The sequence below is a fragment of the Myxine glutinosa genome, chromosome 2, assembly GCF_964187855.1.
Source record: "Myxine glutinosa chromosome 2, kmMyxGlut1.1, whole genome shotgun sequence".
NCBI classification, from domain to species: Eukaryota; Metazoa; Chordata; class Myxini; order Myxiniformes; family Myxinidae; genus Myxine; species Myxine glutinosa.
In genome coordinates this window covers 50,971,572-50,995,605 of record NC_136262.1, presented here as the reverse complement: position 1 = coordinate 50,995,605, position 24,034 = coordinate 50,971,572, and the positions used below count along the sequence as shown (strand labels likewise).

Below are 24,034 nucleotides of genomic sequence, written 5' to 3'. Positions count from 1 at the left end.
ACATGTTTAAATGGTATTTTAATATGAAGTATAAAAAAAATGTACACTTAATAGAGATGATTGTGTAGCTTGGTTAGAGTGTAGTGGAGTAATGGGAATGAAGGGACATGTACGTCTGCCTCTTCATCCGTGGATGAAACTGCAGATTGAACTGGATGTGCATACTCTTATGGCTTCTCTACCTGTATCCATTTGACTTTAAATAATAATTTATCCGATGACGATTGCATTGACTTTCTTTTCTTCTGCTGATAAAGGCTTTTGTAACAGTTAATGGCATCAGCCACCAGCAGGACTTAAGGAAGGAAGACACGCAATGGAGTGAAACCGTGGAGTGAAGCAGCGGGTTGAAACAAAGTAATTTGCTTGTCGCACGCTGCAAAATTGGACGTCGCAACGTCACGACTTAAAAGAGGAACGTTTTGACTTTGAGTGAATCTTTGTTCCCTACTTGATCAAGGGAAACAGCATTAATCAGAACAACCTTACACATGGCAAACCTGTAGCTACCTCCCACTCAATGTCATTAGTGGGCTCGCCAGGTTTTGATCAACAATCCGATAGCTATATGGTAATTCTCGTGAGATGTGATCAACTCAGGCCCGAGAAACTTAAAATCCAAAATCGTGAAACTGTTGCCTTCAGCCAATGGTCCTCATCTGCCCTGCACATTTCCACAAAATGCACATTATACAATCACTATAGGCCTTGATTCATCAACTGAACCTTGATCAAGGCCTTGATGAACCATATTTAATAAAATCCCTTTCTTCTCACCCATAATGAAGCTTACGAACAACCCCACGAGCACCACAGTCGCTGCACTATGCGCTGCATACCACAGGTAGGACAGCGAGTAAAACCCTTCCAGACCACTTTTCCTGAAAATACACATACCGCTCAAAATAAATACAAAGAAAATAATTTAAAATGCAGAGACAAAAAAAATTATGACACAATCTTGAAATGAGAGACTTAAGAGGTAATTTGATACATCGTCTAATGTCAAAAAATAAATTCGGGACTGAATATCTATTACATACACATGGGGAGGATGATGGCCTAATCAACAAAGAGAAAACTACAAAAAGTAAGAGTATAAAGGATAGGATAAATGGTAAGGGAGTGTGGGAAGAATGATGGGAAAGGAGGTAGTAAAGGGAGGAGAGGTGAAAAGGAATGGGAGGAGGGAAGGATATGGTGGAACTGATAGGAAGGGGTTAAAATATCCGAATATTTTTGTACAAGTAATAAATACATACCTGCTTATTCTGCACTTGAGGCATAAATGCAATTGCTTAACCTTGACAACCTTGACATATAAAACCTTGACTTGACTTTGGTCTTTGGTATAAAAACCTTGACAATGACTCAAAAACTTTTAATTGCATTCAATGATAACCTTTGGAGTATTAAGAACAAAGACTAAAGTTTTCTAAAACTCAATGAAACCTCCCTTAAAAAGACCATAACAAAAAGGAGTTTCAATCATCACACCAATATAATTATAATAAATAAATAAAAATGACATTATGCATATTTAATATACAGTAGCTCCTCCATGAGCCTCAACACCGTAAACAAAAAATATAGGAGAAGATTATGACAATCGTAACTGTTGGAGGAATAGTATCGGTGAAGGAGTAAAATATAATGAAATAAGCCAGGTAAGATGGCATTACATGTACAGTGCCACAAAACTTGAAAGTCAATGAGTGCACAACTTGCCCAGCATGCTCAGCGGGCAGCGTAATGGTGCTTAGATGCTCCATGGAGGCTGGCGTCGAGGAGAAGACGTCAGGTGCAATGAAGTGCTCAACGAGATTCGGAGTGAACAGCAGTGAGGGAGATGTAAGCAGCGGCCCGGCTATGGGGGTGGATGAGGCATCTTGGCAGGCCTTTGAAATTAGCACACGAGCAGAGGCCGGAGTACGGACCGGCATGGTCAAGAGTCGTCCAATGCAAAGCCAAAATGCCATGGCAAGACCGACAAATAGTCCAACAATGGCCCCCTGTGGAGCACATCATTAGAGGAAAAGATGAATCAATATACGGAGCCAGAATTAATTATCTCATGAAATAGTCATGGACATGCTGTTCATAATTTTTCAATCATTGCTGTTTGTTATGTTAGTGAGAGACATAAAAGAGTGTCTATGAAAAAGGTGATAGACAGTTTTATCAGAACTGAAAATCAATCGATCACATTCACTCCAGATTGGGTGCTTACAAACTCAACAACAAAACTAGCGTTCATTGAACACCTTACTCTGCACAGTGTTCAATCTATAATTCAAATAAAATAAAATAATGAGTTTAAAGGTTGTATTAAAAATTCCGGAAGTTTCTTGCCATTGATGCAGACTTTATACACCACCTTATTTAACATGTCCGTGTACTGCTATATGGAAGTGGAAAGAAGGCGATTTGTGCTCTACAGTTCAAGTATATAATTAAATCGAAATAAAATAGAGACTTTAAAGGTCGTAGAAAATAAAATCCAGAAGTTTAGGGTAGGGTGGGGCAAGAGGCCCAGTAGGGGTCAAACGCCTACCCACAATATATACTAAACCACGTGATGCAACGAGCCCCATGATGCCTTGCGAGCTTCCTTCCGCAAACATCCTTTCCCGCCACGACGGCGACACAGGCAGAGAAAGCGGTACGTTTCTCAGATGTTTTTCTTTGTTTTCGTCCTGTTTGTTGTAAATTTCATACTTCATTTGTTCAGTACCATCATCTAAATAGCAGAAGAAACAGAACGTCTCTACTTTTTCTTGTTATAGGGATCTGTTAGCTATCTGTTGATGCCAGACTAAACTATTTGCCTCCCTTGCTTTAAGTCAGATTTCCAAAGATAAGATTTGTAACAGATTGGGGGTCAAACGCCCACTGGGATGTTGGGGCAAGACGCCTAATGTGCCCCTCATTCCACTGAATGTAATACCGACTTGACTTGAAATGCTAGAGTACTGCATGTCTCTCTCTCTCTCTCTCTCTCTCTCTCTCTCTCTCTCTCTCTCTCTCTCTTTCTCGCTTTCTCTCTTTCTCTCTTTCTCTCTTTCTCTCTTTCTCTCTCTCCTATGCTAGTAAAAGTGACTATCATTTGAATATATTCCGCTAAGTTATGAATAAAAGAAATTATGATTTAGAGACTGAATCATTTTTAAACACTTGTCAACAGATACATGATGGTGAGAACATACAAAAGGAAGACAGAGAGGGGCAATTATGGCCAAAGCAACTTGTCTGCAGCCTTGACAGCAGTGAGCGAGGGACTTCCACTCATTCGTGCCAGCAAGGACTTTGGTGTTCCGGCACATAGGCCTACCCTACGAAGGCACAGAGACCAGCAAGTAGCAGCACCTGGTGTGCTGAATTTTGGGAGATATAAGAATGCCCTTCCTCCTGAGATCGACGCGCAGCTGAAAGCACATGTAACGGAGATGCAGAGGCGACTGTACGGTCTGAGGATGCGGGACATGCAGCATCTAGCGTTTGATGTTGCTGAGAAGGCTGAAATTAGCCACCCTTTCAACAGAGAGTCCCGGATGGCAGGAAGGGACTGGGTCCAGAACTTTCTCTCCCGTCACGACCTCACCCTCAGGCGGCCTCAAGCAACCAGCATAGTGTGTGTTGTGGGCTTCAATAAACCCAGGGTCCAGGGTTTCTTTGACCTCTTCAAGGAGTGTTTGACAGCTGAAGACTACACCCCTTCAAGAGTGTGGAACATGGATGAGACAGGGCTGACAACTGTTCAAAAGCCCGGGAAAGTCATGGCCACAAAAGGTGCTCGACAGGCTTCGAGTGAGGAGGCAGACTGGCCTTGTCTTATATGCTGTGAGGAGTACAGCCGTGCCAGACCCAGGGAGGTGTGGGTGCAGTGCCAGTTGTGCCTTCATTGGGCACATGAACAATGTACGCCAGGACTGGCCCAGTTCCTGTGCCCAAACTGCGAGTCGGATGTCTCGGACTGACATGTGCCCATGACTGTTTGAATTTGACCAAGTCACAATTCATGACATTTTGTATTTACAGTGAAATTTCCTCTATGTAGGAGACTATGTTTTTCTAGTCAGACGTTAGTATTATCTTCTTTTTATGTAATTCGGAAGTAAGGGGCAAAACGCTCACTTCTCAGGGGCAACACGCCCACAGTAAGCGTTTTGCCCCAACCTGGTGGGCGTTTTACCTCCGGCATGGGGCAAAGAGGCCAAAAAAAATAAAATAATTCACTTCTTGTTCTTTTTCGTTTTTTTCTATCTTGGTGTGCTTGTGCTATTATGTAGCGCTAATGTGTCCTTATTGTTTGCATTTACTTTTAGTTCTCTATAGCTGCAACAGGAGCAGATATCAGCAATCTTGCTTAATGGGGGCGCTTGCCCCACGCTACCCTATCGCTGTACAAGTGGTGCCTTATACACCATTTTATTTAAAACATTACATTAGTTAATCGTGCCTGCTGTTTGTGTCCTTCATGACATCCTTAAAAACAGCAAGTTTCCTGTTTGGAATCATTTTCAGTTTTGTTTGACTGCCAGGCAGACAGACAAAGCAAAAAATTATCTCGCTTCTCTCTGCACATGTGTGATCAAGACAAATTGAGAGCCAAAGCACAGTTAAACTACAGGTTTGTTTTCCAATTCATGTTGCGATTCGTGTTCAAAATGTAACATTCAATTGAAATCAAGTTGTTCTTTGATAATAAACTGACATTTGTAAGTGGAGAGACGGACAGGCAGACAGAAGTGACCCAATTGCTTAACTCCGCTTTTCGCTTCACGTGCAAGGGGTAACAACATTTTTCCAGGGTTAAGCACAAAAGTGACAACAGCAAAAGGAAAAGTCAGAGCCAAAAAATCCTGCGATTAAAAACTACTTTTGTTCTCTCGAAAAGAAAACTTGCTTTCAAATGTATATATATATATATATATATATATATATATATATATATATATATATATATATACATATATATATATATATATATATATATATATATGTATATATATATATATATATATATATATATATATATATATATATAATCGTTAGATTAAATAAGACGCGGACGTAGCTTCAGGACGTCGATCTTTAATTAAATGTAATTAATTAAATTAAATGTAATTAAAGATCGACGTCCTGAAGCTACGTCCGCATCTTATTTAATCTAACGATTATTTATTCAATACAAATGAGACGCCCTGCTCGTACTTTGGAGTTTCTACTATTTCTTACAGTTATATATATATATATATATATATATATATATATATATATATATATATATATATATATATATATATATATATATATATATATATATATATATATAATTACATACATACATATATCTGCGCAGTGTCTGTGTTGTGTTGTCCTGTCCTGTGTTGTCACTGAACTCCTCCCTCATACTTTAGTGAAACCGTACCAAACTTCTCGTATACACATACCTCTCCCGTGTGTATGTCCTAAGGATTTTTGTACACCGCTCCTTTCCTATGCCATCTCCAGGCATGGCATGACGTCATTGCTGGGCACCGAAGGGGACCCGGCAATGACGCGTGCTCAAAGGGAGTACTCAGTTTTCACTCTGGTTTCTTGTTCGTTTGTTTCTTTTCTTGTTTTGCTGTTTGTTTATCCGGGCGATATCTCAGCCATCCTTTGAGCTAGGAAGCTGAAATTTTGGCACAGTTGTGAGCAAGTACTTTGGCAAAAACAGCAGTTTTTGTTTTTTGATTAATCAATTAATTGATTAGTTACTTAATTATTATCGATTAATTAAGTACTTATTTATTTCCTTTGTCTTCTGGGCATTGTCTCAGGCACCTTTTGAGCTAGGACGCTGATATTTGGACACGACAATGACCAAGTGATTCGGCTGTAAAGGCTATTTTTGATTTATTGATTAATCAATTAATCGAATAATTATTTAATTATTCAATTAATGACTTAATTAACTAATTATTTTATTTTTAAGTTACAGATTTGAATGAAACGGTGGTGGTCTAGGTATTATGTTAGCGAATTGATTAATTATTTAATTATATTATGATTATTATGTTTTTATTTTCATTATTAATCATTTATTTATTTTCTTTCTCATCTGGGCAATATCTCAGGCACCTTTTGAGCTAGGAAGCTGATATTTGCACATGACAGTGACCAAGTGATGTGGCTATAAAGGATATTTTTCATTTATTGATTAATCAATGAATCTATTAATTATTTATTTAATGATCAATTAATTGTGTAATTTTTTCGATTAATGACTTATTTAATTAATTTTCAAAAAGGTACAGCTTCGGATGAAGCACTGGTGGTTTAGGTATGCATTAGCCAATTGATTAAGAAAATATTTTATGATTATAATTTATTGATTTTAATTATGCAATCAATCAATCAATTATTGTACACCTCTCCCTCCCAATACAGTCTATATGCGCTGTATCGCGGTATTGCCGCGCTAGATGATGTTATTTATTTATTTATTTGGCATGGGGGCAGTGTACTTTGAATGTATCTGTACTTGCTTGTTTTCTTGTTTGTTTGTTTGTCCGGGCACCCAGAAATAGAAAAATAGAAAAAAATATTTTGGAAATACCAATGTTCTTCACGTCAATTATTCATTTCAGAAGGGTAGCCACACAGAAATAGTACAATGAGACCTGGTTGGGGTTACTGAAATTCAACTAGATGGTATTCATAGAATACTTACCCTGCGCAGTCAACTTGGTGTGAGCCAACTCTTCTATTTTTGAACATTTCTTTTTTTTTTGATCCAATATGGCTGCCAGACCACGTGAGCGATGACATCATAAATTTATATTCTCTAAATAATTGTTGCATAGATCATGCTCAATAAATTTCAAACTGATCAGACTAAGCATTGTCCCTGTCAAATTATGACGTCATAATTATGGCACCAATGATGTCATCGTTAACAACACCTATTCCCCATATGGAGTTCTTTACAATGAGCCATGTTTCAATTTTTTAAATGCTGACATTTACATTTTTTAAATCGCAAATTGCAAAAGGTCATTTTAATAGACTGATATGCTGAATGCATCTATGAAGATTCCCCTCGATAGGATCAAAAATGAGGGAGGAGCTAGGTTTTACAAGTTTATACTTAAAAACGTCATAACTCCGAAACCATGTGATGCATGACGTCATGCTCGCTGACTTTGTTGTTCGTCATGTGTATGCGATTCTGCCTGCAAAGTTTGGCCTCGATCTGTTCAGTCGTTTTGGAGAAAATTGGATTTTATTGATTTTTCAGGCTTTTCACTCAAAACAATATGGCGTCCGAACCACGTGAACCCGAACCACGTGAAATTTTATTTCTGCATCAATTTGTACCGAGAAGATGCTCAAGAAATTTCATCCTGATCGGATAGTTTTTTTACTTGTCGAATTATGACGTCATAACGGCGGCACCTATGACGTCATCATTGACATATGTTATTCCGCATGGAGAGTTCTTTGCAATGAGGCCTGTCTCAATTATTTCTGTGCAGCGGTTTTTGAGATATAGAGGTGGAATTTTTTTGTTTTTTACAAGATGGCGCCCGTACCACGTGACCTGTGACGTCATAACATTCACTAAAATATTCTACAGGAGGAGGCCCTCCTATGGTGAAAATTTCATGTCAATTGGACCAACGTTTGCCGAGAAAATGAATTTTTAAAATGCAGACACGCATTTATGTACGTACATACCTGAATGCTTAACCCTGCCTTTCGCTTCGCGAGCGCAGGGTAACAAGGGATATTACCCACAGATATGACATATGGCCTCAGCAGGTATTTTTATACATACAGTTATTGGGAAATAACAGTTATTGGGAAATAACAGTTATTGGGAAAAAAAATCAACGCCAAGCAGTCAAAAATCAACGCCAAGCAGTCAAAAATGCATAGAGGTAAACTGATATTGACGTCACTTGTACATTTTTCACTTTAAATAAAAGACAGTGTATAAAGCTTCATATGTGATGGCTGTACATATCAAAACTTGGTGGACCCGTTGGGTGTCTGACAAGGAGGAATCGATTCGATTTTGGTGAAGATCTGAATATGGATTCGGATATGAGAAATATTTAATTTTTAAGTGATTCTTCACCATTGGGAGATAGGGCCAAAAACTATACATTGTGGGATTTCTCAAAAACTTATGGATGGATTTGGACGAAACTTGTTGGACAGGTTGTGTGTGTGACAAGGAAGCATCGATTCGATTTTTGGTGAAGATCTGAATATGGATTTGGACATGAGAATTATTTAATTTTTTAAGTGATTCTTCACCATTGAGTGATATGGCCAACCAGGCGGAGGTATGCTCTCTTCTGAGTGTCGTTCTAGTTCATACTTGCTTTTCAAAAGTTCAATTGTCTTGGGCAAATTTTGGACCTTTAGTAATAACTATGTGATTTATAATATGTATGAGGTAATCAAGTAATCGTATATAAACAATAAATCATATATTAATTAAGAGCAGTATCAATTTCTGGAATTTTTTTTTCCTATTATTGATATCTATGCTTCTGAAATCAATCATACTCCCTAAATAAATTCTGTGGAAGATTTGGTGCTTTTGTCCGGCCTCTAACGGTATTTCCTATATATACTGTATAGCAGTTTTATACCAGTTTTGAATGTTTGCTTCAATGACATGATGAATGAAATCTTCTATATTGTACCTGTGGTGTGGCACAGGGAAAGAACATTCCCAGGCAGAAGAGACCCAGAAGTGGGCCACCCATAATGCCAAATATGCTGAGTGCAGCCTGGAATCAGGAAGGAATATGTTGAGTGAGTGATCAAGAAAAGACAGAAAGCAACACGATAAAAGACAAACTATCTTTACATATGGATGAACGGTGTCAAACAGGTCTTACCTCCAGGATCGAGCCCATTTGGGATGCCAGATATGCCAAGCCGAGGCAGAGGAGACCGTACCCGAGTGCTGGAATAATAATCAAGGAAAGAGAGGAAACTTCAGACAATGATCCTCGCCATAGGTCTCTTGTGAGCAGAGATACCTCAAAACTGTCTATTCCTCTCATACATTATCAGTCTGTACATGTCCGTACAATATATAACCAGAATATAAATCTGCACATTGTTTGCACGAATAGCTTTGCAAATATATTCAATAAATAAATTCTTAATTGGAATAATAATGAGAATAGTCATTTGTTCTAATATATTGTTGCGGTTTTGCGATAAAGGCAAACCCCCTATAGTTAATTGCATGACAACATGTAGCCTGCAGTAGTTGGTTATTTCTTATTGAATGTAAAGATTAGCCCCTTCCCATCTATATTATAATAGCCGTAGATGATTCTGTCTGTCTGTCTGTCTATCTGTTGGGTGTCTGTCCGGGGTGTGGCTTACTCGGTTTGCAGAGTAGCTCCACCCATAGCTCCACCCATTCTGGGAGTGGCTATAAACAAATATCCACCATTTTATTAACTCGCATAGCTTTGAGTCCTGTTTTGTAGGCCCGTGGTGTCTTGCTCTCCCCCAGTTTTATTTCAAATCAAATTCGATTAATCATTTCATTTTTCACAGTCGCTAACATAGTTTTAGACTCGGTTGAAAAAAAACGGGAAGAAAATCCGATGAAAGTTGCCGTTTATAGAACGAAATGAATTCTCAAAGGCCTGTAACTTCAAGGCCATTGAGTCTCTCTCACGCCTTTATCTCCAATCTAACTCACCATATGATTTCATTTTTATCGATGGTTTTACTTTTAGACTCGGTGTCAGCAATAATTGAGAACAATCCACACACGCGGGAAAATGCAGAGATATATTTTTTAAAATCGCGTCATGGTGTATCATACACCGCCCAACATGACACCGCCGGCAATGTGTCGATATATATTAAAAATTCGCTTTTGCTTTTCCGTTATGATATATTACTATTTCGTTTGATGATAGTCGTCACAAAAACGTCAACAATGATGCCGACATATATTTCTTCGTTTTTATTTCATTCAACATATTAGCCGGAAGTAAAATATGTTTCAGGAAATTACCGAGAGATATTTCTTCGTTTTTTTTATTAGTTATGTGCGCATACACTTTAAATAGGTTTATTTGAAATCTTTAATTTTCCACAAACATTCCACACACGCGGGAAAATGCAGAGATATATTTTTTAAAATCGCGTCATGGTGTATCATACACCGCCCAACATGACACCGACGGCAATGTGTCGATATCTATTTTAAATTCGATATATCATTTCATTTTTCACAGTCGCTAACATAGTTTTAGACTCGGTTGGAAAAAAACGAGAAGAAAATCCGATGAAAGTTGCCGTTTATAGAACGAAATGAATTCTCAAATGCCTGTAACTTCAAGGCCATTGAGTCTCTCTCACGCCTTTATCTCCAATATAACTCACCATCATGGTTTTAGACTCGGTGTCAGCAACGCGGGAAAACGCAGAGATATATTTTTAAAAATACACCATATCACCGCCCAACAGCCAACAAGTATCATACACCGCCCAACATGACACAGACGTCAACATTTCGACATTATCGCTTTTTCTTTAAACCGAGCCGAACCGAATAAACCGAGTGAATTCACCGTTTACCTTTGATGACAGTCGTCACAAAACGACATATATTTCTTCGTTTTTATTTCATTCAACATTTTTAGCCGGAAGTAAAATTACCGAGAAATTACCGAGTTCAGGAAATTACCGAGACATATTTCTTCGTTTTTTTATTTATTAGTTATTTGCGCATACACTTTAAATAGGTCTATTTGAAATATTAAATTTTCACAATGTAATTTACTTGCCATTTGTCATTTGATAATTATGAGACACTTCCTATTGAGGATCGTGACAATTCATGCGGTGCGTGGAAACTTCCATTTCCAAAATGGATGAAGAACGCAGCCCTGAACAGGATGCAGCAAGAAAACGAATGAGAAGGGCGAACGAGTCCGTCGTCGAACGTCAATGCAGACTTGAACAGGATGCAGCCAGAAAACGAATGAGACGGGAGAACGAGTCCATCGACGAACGTCAATGCAAACTTGCGGGGTCACCCGTGGGAATCCCTCGGGCATGGATGTGTGTGACATTTCGACATATTGAGTTAGATGCTGCACATTCATTTTTACAAAATGGTTACTGGCAAGTCATCAGATCCAGAAATGGTGTAAAAACCACCGTTTAGAGGCCATTTTTCCCCGCAAAGCGGGGGTTTGCCTTTTCGGGGACCGTGGTAGTTGTTGTTTTTTTGTCCCCTTTTTGAAGCAATGTTTTACGGCCGGATGCCCTTCCTGACGCCAACCCTTTTTGCCGCCTTCAACGACAAACAGGGAATTACCAGTGAACTGGTACTCAATTAGCCGACCTCGGAAGGATGACAGGCTGAGTCAACCCCCCTGGCATTAATTCGGCGATCGACCGAGATTCGAACCCAGGATCCTAAGCCGGCAGCCTAGCCGCTAGCCCAACACCAGAAATGGTGTCATGAACACAATTTATTTACGCACAAGCACAAAAGCAAGACGGGCCGATTTCCGATTCCGACGGGCGAGACGGGCCGATTTCCGATTCCGACGGGCCGATTTGGAGCAAGAAAAAGAACGAGACGGGAGAAAAAGGAGAGAAACGAGACGGGGAAAGCCGATTGGAGAGGCGAGTGAGGCGCGATTGGAGAGGATTGTGAGGCGCGATTGGAGAGGAGTGTGAGGCATGATTGGAGAGGAGTGTGAGGCGCGATTGGAGAGGAGTGTGAGGCACGATTGGAGAGGAGTGATTGGAGGGGAGTGTGAGGCAGGATTGGAGAGGAGTGTGAGGCACGATTGGAGAGGAGTGTGAGGCGCGATTGGAGAGGAGTGTGAGGCGCGATTGGAGAGGAGTGTGAGGTGCGATTGGAGAGGCGTGTGAAGGATTGGAGAGGAGAGGAGTGTGAGGGATTGGAGAGGTGAGGGATTGGAAAGGAGAGGGATGTGAGGGTTTGGAGAGGAGAGGAGTGCTGGGTGGAGAGAGGAGAGTGTCAGGTGGAGACAGGAGAGTGTCAGGTGGAGGCAGGAGAGTGTCAGGTGGAGAGGAGTGAGGGGTCACATATTATGTGAAATAAATAAATTGTGTTCATCACACCATTTCTGGATCTGATGACTTGCCAGTAACCATTTTGTAAAAATGAATGTGCAGCATATAACTCAATATGTCGAAATGTCACACACATCCATGCCCGTGGGATTCCCACGGGTGACCCCGCTAGTTGTGTAATAATCCACACCAATGTGCGTTGAAGGTAGACAGGACTTCAAACCTTCGTGTGGTTGAGGGAAGACATTTTGATGTGCAGGAAGGCGTGGCCAAAAGCAAGCCCACGTGACCAATGAGGGGTCGGGGACACGTCACCAGTAAGCGACCAATGGGTTGTGAAACCACCCCGAATGAAAGAGGGAAGGGGGACTGAAACCTTCCTAGGGGGAGGAATGATTGAATGCCCGCACGTGACGAACCTCAGCCAATGGGAGGCTGTGGAACATTCTGGAAGCTTTTCGGGTCTGATAAAAACCCCCGTCCATCGCATTTTCCCCTCTTGCTTTACCGACGCTCTTGCTCTTGCTTCACCGACGACCCTGTTGCTTTGCCGACGACTCTCTTTGACTCTCTTGCTCTTGCTTCACCAATGACCCTCTTGCTTCGCCGACGCCCCTCATCAGCTCTGACTTCGCAGATCTCTCGCTCTGATCCGGCTGACCTGCAAGTGTTGGCCCAACCTGCGACTCATCTTGAAGCTGGTCGTCCAACCTGCGCTGAATCTAGCCCTGCCTGCGTTGAAGCTCGTCCAACCTGTGCTGAAGTTCGTCGTTCTTGCTGACTTCGAGGTGGCGGTTCGTCCTTCGGACCTTACCTCATCCAGGCTGCATATCCGGATCAAGGATCTAGGATCGAGCTGCGCACTGCGCACACCAAGCGGCCACCCTCGAGTCAATCCCAGCACGTACATCGGTACAAGAATAACCAGTGTGTCATTCCCTGTGTGTGAGTGTGTGAAGGCGCCTGTGGGGTTTATTAAAGGTGGGCGCGATTCGGAAAATTTTAAGTCCGCTTACCGCTTATCCGCTCCGCCAGCCCGTGTAGTCCGATTCGCTTATCCGCTTCAGCGGCCGAAAATCTTAGTCCGCTTACCGCTTATCCGCTTATCCGCTTCGATTCGATTTTTTAAAAGCGCTTCGACGTTTTAAAAGCGATTTTTGACGTTTCTAAAGGGAATTTAATGCTTTTTAAGCCTAAATAGCCATTTCTAACTACTACAAAGACAAACAAAGCTTTTAAGATCAAAAATATACATTTTTATTTGAATAAAATTTATTCAAAATTTATTGAAATAAAGTTTTCCACTCGACTCTACTCTACTCTACAGTTAATTTAAATATAATTTTAATATATGCAAGTTACATTAAAGAAAAATCAATTTGTCTGTCCTTTCTTTGACAAGAGAGTCTACTAGTCAACAGACTAGCAGTCTGTTGACTAGTCCTCGTCTTCCTCCTCCACCTCGTGGGCCTTCTTGAGGATTTGGAGGTTGCCCTTCATGAAGACGAGGGCCTCGAAGTTCGGTGCAGCCAGGGCCGACCTCTTAGGCCTGAGGATGTCCGACCCGTAGCTGAACACGCGCTCGACCGAGGCAGAGCTCGGGAGCGGCGTGTTATGCCTGAGAAATAGAGTTACCCAAGCATCACGGAACTCGAGCGGGAAGAGATTGGGCGAGAGCCCCGGGTTCCCCCTCAGCGGCTTCCTCGACCAGTTGTTGACCTCTTCCCTGATCTTCTCCTCGAGGTTCTCCTCCTGCTGCCCCTCCTCCATGGCGAACAGGTAGTCCGTACTGCTCGAGCCGGGCTGGGGTCCCTGCTGGGGGGCAGGGTCCAGGTGCTCGTCAGGCAGGACGTTGTGCTGGGCATCGTGGTACCTCTGGTAGTGCACCTTCAAGTTTGAACTTGATCCGGGCTGGGCTTTGCGTGTCTTTGAGCACTTGGTGCACGTGGCCTTGCTGTCCACGACCTTGAAGAAGGGGGCGATGTGCCTCCACTTCTGGCTGAGGCTGGAATTGTCTGTGTCCATTGTCACGTTGATCTCAGCCGACTCGATTGAGTCCAGCGACATCCTGCTCTCGCTGCGCGTGAGCTGAGGGGTCAGGGCGCAGATCTCCTGACTGTCCTCCACGTCCCCCATCATGTTGACCGCCGTGTTGTGGATGTCGCTGTGCTGGGACTGCTGGTTTACGTCGCTCGTGTGCCTGTCCCTGGCACTGCCGCTGGGCTGGAGAGTCAGAAATCTCTCCATCTTGACGTTATTGCCGCTCTAGCGTCCAATAAAATATTCAGTTTTCACTTATTATTCACTTAAATAAATATTCACAATTCGAGAGTAACGGCTCAGGCTAACAGCTGATTTGGCGAATCGCGATGCGCTTTAATTTTTCGGTAGTCCGCTTACGCTTATCCGCTTCGGTTTCCGGGGGTTGTTCCGATTCGCTTATCCGCTTCGAAAACGTTAGTCCGCTGCAGCGGATAAGCGGATAAGCGGACTTTCGAAGCGGACCGCCCACCTTTGGGGTTTATTATAGGTAAGGGATTAATAAGGCTGCATCTTTGTCTCTTTCTATTGCTTTGAAAATAAAAGGCTGTACATTTTGTTGTTGCTTTCAAACCCGTTCGGGTACGTCTTTTCTCCATTGGCCTAGCATCATCTGAGACCGAATTTGGCTTGAATCAGGTCCGTAAATCACGTCAGGTAACGCCGCTTTCCACACCATGCAAATCCACTCGGCACGCAATAAAGTGTGGGAAGCGAGGGTTCGATCCCCGGTTTCTTCGGTCGCGTGTCTTGAAGGTATTTGGGATTATTTGACCAGCAAACTCTTCAGTGCGTGGCTGGGAGGTTGGCGATCGGAATTGCTTAGCAATCCATCGATCACGAGCTTAGTCACGGTCGGCGGCCTCAGTGGACCCGGAGTTTGAGGGGGAGCGGGGTAATAAACTCCCCTTAGTACGTCGACGAACCCGAGATCCACACCAAAATTTTTGTCAAGGAGTGGGATTTTTGAACCCTCGCAAACAAAATTGGTGTCAGGAGTTTGCGATATTCGGATCTGGAGTACACTTCCCGTACTGCGAAATTACGAGCGTGTGGAAATTTTGTTTAAAACAAACAAAAAAAATTATTATTAAATTCGGATGATGGCGGACCAAGACGAGCAGGTTTCGGTGGGTATAGAAAGTGTAGAGAATGAGGATGAATTAATGGCTCAGGACATAAACAAACAGATTAACCTTGGAGTTAATTACGGTGCAGCAGGGAGTGGAGATAATGACGGCGCTTCGCACGCAGGGCCAGCGGCGGAGGCTGAACCCGTTGTGCAAGCGGGATTTAACATGGAATTATTCATGACTCAATTCAGCGCATACTTGGAAGAGTTAAGATGTGAAATGAATAAAATGGGTAATCGAATGGACACCATGGGGGAGGAAATTGGGCGTAGGATGAGCGAGGAGGTCGCGGGGGGTGCGTGACAAGGTAAAGCGGTGTGAGATGCGCGCGCCTCCAGCGAGAGCTGAAGGAGAGCACGGCTAAACTGGAAGGGGGAATAGAAGGACTGACGCGGAAAGTAGAGAAACTGACGGTGGGACAACAGGAATTAAGGGAACAAGTGGGTAGGAATGCCGATGTTATAGGTGGGTTAAAGTCAGCACAGGAGGAATTAAAACGGGAAGTTGTAGCGACCAAGAAAGAATGTAAAATGGTGCACGAGGGACTGACGAAGGAACGGGAAATTAGGACGCAAATAGAGACGACCAAGGTAACCTCGGAGGGGGAGATTTCAGAGGCACATCGGGAAATAATCGGAGTTAAGGAAAAATGGAGGAGGTGGAAAATGATGTCAGTAATATTCAAAAGAGACGAAGTGAAACGGGGAATGAAATGCGGGAGGAATTGATGGAATGTATGCAAGGGTGGTGCTCACAGCGTGATGAGGTACTTGCTAATCAAATAAAAAGATTGCAGGTTATTGAAGAGAACCGGATGAAGATGGGTCCCGAGGTGAGTAGCGATGATTTCGGGAATGTGTATGGTGCGATTGGTGTTCGGCTAGCTTGGGAGAAAGGACAGACCCAGGAGTTCATGCAGGGCCAAATGCGAGGGGTACGAATGGTACGGAGTGTGTGGAGAGAGTGTGCGCACCGGTGTGCGCAAGTACGGAATGGGGTGCGAGGGGTAATCAGACTCAGGCATCGACACCGACCGGGATTTGGGTCAGTGGGATGAATAGGGGGCGCGAGCCCCAAATAAGTTGTGCACCATGGGGACCGGAGGGGGTCGGTGCGGCGTCGGTCTCACAAGGACTGGCGTGCGGGATTCGTACCTCCAGCATCCCGCACTGTAATGCTGGCGCCGTACGACGGTAAGAGCGATCTGCGGGCGTATCTGGCCCAGTTCGACCATGCGTGCAGGGGTAACGGTTGGGGACCAGACGAAGGTGGGATACACCTTGTGGCAGCACTGTGTGGTGCGGTGGCAGAGGTCTTGACTGCTTTACCACCGGGTGCTGTCACCCTGTCGGATCTCCGTTCGGCCCTAATTAATCGATTCGGTGTGGAACAGCAGAGCGAGCTTGTTGAAGCTCAACTCACGGTGCGAAAACGGAAACCCCAAGAGACCATCGGGGAGTTGGTGTACGACATTCGCCACGCATTGGGGATAGCGCATGCGGACATGGCCACGTCTTCCCATGAAAGCTTGGCGCTAGACCACTTTATACAGGCCTTTTCGGACCCTGAGCTTCGGCAACAGCTGGCCATGTGGCACCTGCAAACCCTGAGCCAGGCGGCTGACGCTGCAGCCTGTTGGGAAGCAGCGAGACCCTTGGCCCGGTGGGGCGAGCGCCACGAGGTAGCAGTGAGGCAGGTAGGGCCCATAGCTAGTGGTGGTTCCCTGAGAGGGTCCGCCCCTGAATGGGGTCCGGACCTGGAGGACATGGTTCGAAGGCTAGTGGACCAGCGGTTAGTGGGGTCTGGACCATGGCAGGCGGCTCCGGTGATGGCATGCGGTGGGCCACCACCAAATACCGCAACTCGGGTGTGCAGGGGGGGAAATTCGGATTTTCGGAGGCATGCACCTTACCAGGTGAGGTGCTATCACTGTGGCCGGTTGGGTCATCGTGCATGGGACTGCAGAGCCCCATGCAGGGATAGACCCCGGCACCTGTGACCACCAACTCTGCCCCACATGGATCGGATTAGCAGACCCCAAACCCCCCTCCCCACCCCCCCCTCCCCCCCACTGCCAGGGCCCAGGAAATTACTCCCATAGAGAGGGTCTCGTAGCTTAGAGGACTGGGGGAGTATTGAACCCCCACATGGGGTTGTGGTGGTGGTGTTATTTCTTATTGAATGTAAAGATTAGCCCCTTCCCATTGTGTAATAATCCACACCAATATGCGTTGAAGGTAGGCATGATTTCAAACCTTAGTGTGGTGAGGGAAGACATTTTGATGTGCAGGAAGGGGTGGCCAAAATCGAAGCCCACGTGACCAATGAGGGGTCGGGGACACGTCACCACCAAGCGAACAATGGGTTGTGAAACCTCCCCGAATGAAAGAGGGAAGGAGGACAAACCTTCCTGGGGGGGGGGGGGGGAAGGATTGAATGCCCACACGTGACGAACCTCAGCCAATGGGAGGCTGTGGAACATTCTGGAAGCTTTTCGGGTCTGATTAAAAAAAACCCCGCCCATCGCATTTTCCGCTCTTGCTTCGCCGACGCTCTTGCTCTTACTTCGCCGACGACCCTATTGCTTCGCCGACGACGCTCTTGCTTCGCCGATGCCCCTCATCAGCTCTGACTTTGCCGATCTATCGCTCTGATCTGGCTGACCTGCAAGCGTTGGCCCCTCTCGCGACTCATCTTGAAGCTGGTCGTCCAACCTGCGCTGAATCTAGCCCTGCCTGCGTTGAAGCTCGTCCAACCTGTGCTGAAGTTCGTCATTCTTGCTGACGTTGAGGCAGCGGTTCGTCCTTCAGACCTTACCTCATCCAGGCTGCACGTCCGGATCGAGGATCGAGCTGCGCGCTGCGCACGCCCAGCGGCCACCCTCGAGTCAATCCCAGCAGGTACATCGGTACAAGAATAACCGGTGTGTCATTCCCTGTGTGTGAGTGTGTGAAGGCACCTGTGGGGTTTATTACAGGTAAGGAATTAATAAGGCTGCATCTTCATCTCTTTCTATTGCCTTGTAAATAAAAGGCTGTACATTTTGTTGTTACTTTCAAACCTGTTCGGGTACGTCTTTTCTCTATTGGCCTAGCATCATCCGAGACCGAATTTGGCTTGAATCAGGTCCGTAAATCACGTCAGGTAATGCCACTTTCCACAGCATGCATATCCGCTCGGCACGCAATAAAGTGTGGGAAGCGAGGGTTCGATCCCCGGTTTCTTCGGTCGCGTGTCTTGAAGGTATTTGGGATTATTTGACCAGCAAACTCTTCGGTGCGTGGCTGGGAGGTTGGCGATCGGAATTGCTTAGCAATCTGTCAATCATGAGTTTAGTCACGGTTGACGGCCTCAGTGGACCTGTACGTCGACGAACCCAGGATCCGCAACAATATGATGGGGTGATATGTTAGTGCACTGACCTTTGGCCTGTCTCGTCTGGTTCGATTCCCACAAAAGCAACATCCTTCAGAGGGACTTTAAGCCAGGTGTCCGGTTCCACTAGAATTTGCTGCGCACTTCCGTCTGAGCCGTCTGCCCTGGCTTTCAATCCCAAACCAGCTATAAACCATCACCTTGGAGTTTCGCAGGCAAGGCAATTCATCAATTTGTGTGGCATTCCTCGGTTGGGCATCTGACAGCAGTAGTTGGTGGACGTTAAAGATCCCACGGTGTCCATTGTGAAGAGCTATATCATCTACCATTCTGCACCCTGAACAAATTACAAATTCCTGCTCTAATCTATAAGGGGGCACTGCATCAGCGGCATTACTGCACCCCAGCAGATGATGCTACCGACGGTGCAGTTCGAAAATTATCAGCCATTGCGTTCTGGTATATCTCAAATACCACATTCCTGCCCTCACCAATATTATAACACCCACTGTCAGTGATGTGAAGCAACTCTCTGGAAAAAGAGTAATGTATAGTATGGTCATGGATTATGATGATCAGTAATGTATTGATCTTTTCTACCCTGGTTAATTCACCCCAGATTCACTTTGTTGAAATACCAACTTTTTTCCTGGAAGTCCTAGCAGTGTCCATGTGTTTATTTTTTTTTACCTCTCCCACCCCCCCTCGTTCCCATGCCCCACCCCCCGAAGCCCTCTCCCTCCCACAGATCTCCCGACGTCCTGCTCTCAAATGTTGGACTTGTGTGCTTCCCTCTCTCTTCCCATCTTGTCTCATCTTCTCTCTTCCCTTCTCCCTTTATCTTGAAGGATCTGGGGCTCCCACGTCGATCGGAAGAATGGACGCGACAAAAAGCTGGAATTCATCCGAGTTGCTTTAATCAAACCAAACACTCAGGCACTCTGAAAAGCCCGTTTATCGGGCAGCAATATATATACATATTATCCCGGAGCGTTTGCCCAGGAAAGGCGAGAGGGGGCGTGGCCCAGCGTCCTGGCTGCGGCCTGGTAAGTTGAGGGCGAGCCTGCCCGGGCATGCCCGGGCATGCCCGGGCGTCCCGACCGAGGCCTGGCAAGTTGAGCGCGGGCCTGCCCGGGCGTCCTGGACGAGCCCGGCATGGTGATCGCTCCGCGTCCTTGATAGGTGCAAGGCGATTGTGAAAACCCAGCGGTAGCTGCTACACACGTCCCCCCAGAATCGACTTGCACCGGCAGGGTCAATTTGAGGGGGGTCCTGATGACCCCGCCGAAGCGACCCCTGGCCGGTCGTGGGAGGGGGTCCGGTGTGGTGGTGGGCGGTCGAGTGGGGGGCACCGTGGACGGGGGGCGGCCTCGCCGTGGCGGAAGGGCCACCCGTGGTGGGTGGTCGACGTCCACGTGCGCCGGCTTGAGGCGGTCCACCGCAATCCGGTCCGACCTGCCGCCGATGTCGATGACGAACGACTTGTCGTCCCGTCGCAGCACCCGGAAGGGCCCGTCGTACGGCGGCCGGAGTGGCCCCCGATGTGCGTCGTGACGCACAAAAACATACTCCGCTGTGCGAAGTGCTGGGGGGACGTAGGACTGGGGGTCACCGTGGTGGGATGTTGGCATGGGGGCAAACCGTCGGGCGGCCTCCTGGAGGTCCGAGCGCTGGTGAGCTGCGGACCAGGGACTGGTAGCGTCGGGCACGAATTCGCCCGGGACGCGTAGCGCCTGGCCATAGACAAGCTCGGCGGTGGATGCCTGGAGGTCCTCCTTGGGGGCCGTGCGGAGGCCCAAAAGGACCCACGGCAGCCGGTCGGCCCAACCGCCGTCTTGAAGGCCGGCCATGAGCGCGGCCTTCATGGAGCGGTGGAATCGCTCGCACAACCCGTTTGCTTGGGGGTGGTAGGCCGTAGTACGGTGGAGCTTGACCCCCAGGTTGCGGGCGACCGCGCCCCACAGCTCGGAGGTGAACTGTGGTCCGCGGTCTGACGAGATGTCCGCCGGTGCGCCGAAGCGGGCGACCCAGGTGGCGATGAAAGCCTGCGCCACGTCGGCGGTGGTGGTGGAGACGAGGGGAACGGCCTCCGGCCACCTGGTGGTCCTGTCCACCATGGTGAGCAGGTGTGTGAACCCCCGTGACGGGGGGAGGGGGCCCACCAGATCCAAGTTGACGTGGTCGAAACGTCGTTCGGGCACGGTGAAAGGTGCCAGCGGGGCCTGGGTGTGTCGGTGGACCTTGGCCCGTTGGCAGGCCGTGCAGGTGCTGGTCCAATCGCAGACGTCCCGACGAAGGCCGTGCGAGACGAATCGCGCTGACACCAGCTTCTGGGAAGCTTTCCGGCCCGGGTGGGAAAGGCCGTGGAGGGAGGCGAAGATGCGGCGTTGCCGGGTGACGGGCACGATGGGGCGAGGCTGGCCTTGGGAGACGTCGCAGAGCAGGACAGTGTCCGCGAAGGGGATGTCGGCCAGGCGGAGGCCCGTGTCCGCCGCCCGGAGGGCTTGCACCGTGGTGTCGGTGGTTTGGTCCGCCGCCATAAACGCAAAGTCCACGCCCAGGTGGACCGCGTTCGCGCTGGCCCGGGAAAGACAGTCGGCCACGGGATTGTTTTTGCCGGCGACGTGCCGGATGTCCGTGGTAAACTCCGACACGGCGGAGAGGTGGCGCTGTTGGCGGGCCGACCACGGCTCCGTGACCTTGGCCATGGCGTAAACCAACGGCTTGTGGTCGACGAACGCCATGAAAGGTCGGCCCTCCAGGAGGTGGCGGAAATGGCGGACGGCCAGGTGTAGACCGAGGAGCTCCCGGTCAAACGTGCTGTATTTGAGCTCGTTCGGCCGGAGCTGCCGGCTGAAAAAAGCGAGTGGCTGCCAAACCCCGTTCACCCATTGCTCATGTACGGCGCCCACCGCGTAGTCGGAGGCATCCGTGGTGAGGGCGATGGGAGCGTTGAGCACCGGGTGAGCGAGCAGTGTTGCGTCGGCGAGGGCCCGCTTTGAGCTTTGGAAGGCCGCATCCATTGCTGCGGACCAGGCGATGTCGTGCTTGGCCGGCTTGCCCCGGAGGGCTTCGTAGAGGGGCCGCATGAGTTGAGCAGCGCGGGGCACGAAGCGGTGATAAAAATTCACCATTCCCAGGAATTCCTGCAGGGCCTTTATTGTGCGGGGACGCGGGAACGTGGTGATGGCCTCGACCTTGGTTGGCAGCGGCACGGCCCCGTTCTTGGTGATGTGGTGGCCCAAAAAATCAACGGCCGTCGTGCCGAAGTGGCATTTGGTCGGGTTGACGATGAGGCCATGCTCGCTGAGGCGCCCGAACAGTGTTCGGAGGTGTAGGAGGTGCTCGGCCCGGGACGTGCTGGCGACGAGGATGTCGTCCAGGTAAACGAAAAGGAACGGCAGGTCACGCAGCACGCCGTCCATCAAGCGCTGGAACGCCTGAGCCGCGTTCTTGAGACCAAACGGCATCCGCAAGAATTCGAATAAGCCGAACGGCGTGATGACTGCCGTTTTAGGGACGTCGGCCGCCCTGACAGGTACCTGGTGATATCCCCGTATGAGATCAATTTTCGAAAAAATGACCCGTCCCGCCAGACGGGTGGAGAAGTCTTGGATATGTGGGATCGGGTACCTGTCGGGGGTGGTAGCGTCATTGAGACGGCGGTAGTCACCACACGGGCACCATCCACCCCCCGGCTTTGGCACGATGTGCAGTGGCGAGGCCCACGCGCTATCGGAGCGCCGCACGATGCCGAGGTGCTCCAACGCATCGAATTCGGCCTTCGCCACGGCGAGCTTGGCTGGGTCAAGGCGGCGGGCCCTGGCATAGACCGGCGGGCCCGTGGTTGGTATGTGGTGCTCGATCCCATGCCGTACTGCAACGGCCAAAAACGTCGGCCGCGTGAGGGCCGGGAACTCCGTGAGCAGGCGAGCAAACTCGTTCGCCGCCGGGACGGCGCATGCCAGCTCGGTCGGCGCGGAGCTGCTCAATGTGCATACCAGGATGCTGAAGGTTTCGGCATTGATTAAACGACGCCGTTGGACGTCCACCAGCAGTCCGTGTGCACAGAGGAAGTCGGCGCCTAGCAGAGCCATGGGCACGTTTGCGGTTACAAACGTCCAAGCAAAGCGTTGGCCGCCGAAGCAGAGGGTGACGTTGCGCGGGCCGAAGGTGCGGATGGTCGATCCGTTGGCCGCAACCAAGGAGGGGCCGCAAACCGCAGATTGCCTGTCCTGGTCAGAGGCGGGTATGACGCTCAGTTGGGCGCCGGTGTCGCACAGGAAGCGCCGTCCGGACGCTTTATCCGTGATGAACAGTAAGTTGCCCGTGTGGCCGGCGCTCATGGCTGGTAATGAACGCTGGCCCAGCCGTTTCCCGGCCTGCCGAAGGTGCACGGGGGTCGGCATGTCCGGGCCTTCTGTCCAAACCTGGCATGATAGTAACACCACGCTTGGTCAGTTGGAGGCCCCGGTCGTCGTGCTGGAGGTGGTCGGCTCGGTGTAGCGGCCGCCAATTGCGTCGGCAGTTCGGTCGTCGACCATGCCGGGTGCTCGGGCGCCATGGGTGTTGCGTCGGACGGCGGTGGGTCCCATGTCGCCGCTGCGATGCGCTGTCCTGCGGCGGAGATCTTGTCGGCTTCTCTGGCAAGGGCCCGGGGATCTGTGATCGTCGTGCTTGCCAGGGCGAGGCGTACCGGGTTAGGCAGCTGACGGAGGAACAGCTCCCGGAACAGGAATGCCGGAGAGTGCTCGCCGAGCAGTGAAAGCATGTAGTCCATTCGCTCGGAAGGGTGCGTGTCGCCGAGCTCGGGCAGGTCGAGCAGGCGCCGTGCGCGTTCCGCCGATGGGAGGGCGAAAGCATCGAGGAGAAGCTTCTTAATCGCGCCGTATTTGTCAGCGGCTGGCGGGCTCTCGAGGAGGCTCAGGGTGCAGGCCGCGGTGGCCGAACCGAGCGCTGCTACCACATGGTGGAAGCGGGTGTCGTCGGCCGTGATGCCTCGCAGGGCGAACAGGGAATCCGCCTGTGTGAACCAAACCGCCGCGTGAGCCTCCCAGAAGGTAGGCAGTTTAAGGGCGACTGCCGTGTCCATGTCGGTAGGTCACCAATGAAGGAGCTGGGGCTCCCACGTCGATCGGAAGAATGGACACGACAAAAAGCTGGAATTCATCCGAGTTGCTTTAATCAAACCAAACACTCAGGCACTCTGAAAAGCCCGTTTATCGGGCAGCAATATATATATACATATTATCCCGGAGCGTTTGCCCAGGAAAGGCGAGAGGGGGCGTGGCCCAGCGTCCTGGCTGCGGCCTGGCAAGTTGAGGGCGAGCCTGCCCGGCGTCCTGGATGAGCCCGGCATGGTGATCGCTCCGCGTCCTTGATAGGTGCAAGGCGAT

At 48.1% G+C, this 24,034-nt stretch overlaps 1 protein-coding gene across 2 annotated transcripts in view; it reads right to left on the bottom strand.

Moving 5' to 3' along the window:
* LOC137413632 (sodium-dependent multivitamin transporter-like) overlaps positions 1–24,034 on the bottom strand; it is a 148,615-nt gene that overhangs the window by 20,358 nt on the left and 104,223 nt on the right. For both annotated transcript variants that reach the window (XM_078773265.1, XM_078773266.1), the window contains 4 exons: positions 8,904–8,971; positions 8,706–8,792; positions 1,729–2,012; positions 778–881 (listed from right to left, as the gene is read on the bottom strand). In XM_078773265.1, the coding sequence (XP_078629391.1) occupies positions 778–881; positions 1,729–2,012; positions 8,706–8,792; positions 8,904–8,971 (543 nt within the window). The remainder of the gene's footprint in view (positions 1–777; positions 882–1,728; positions 2,013–8,705; positions 8,793–8,903; positions 8,972–24,034) is intronic.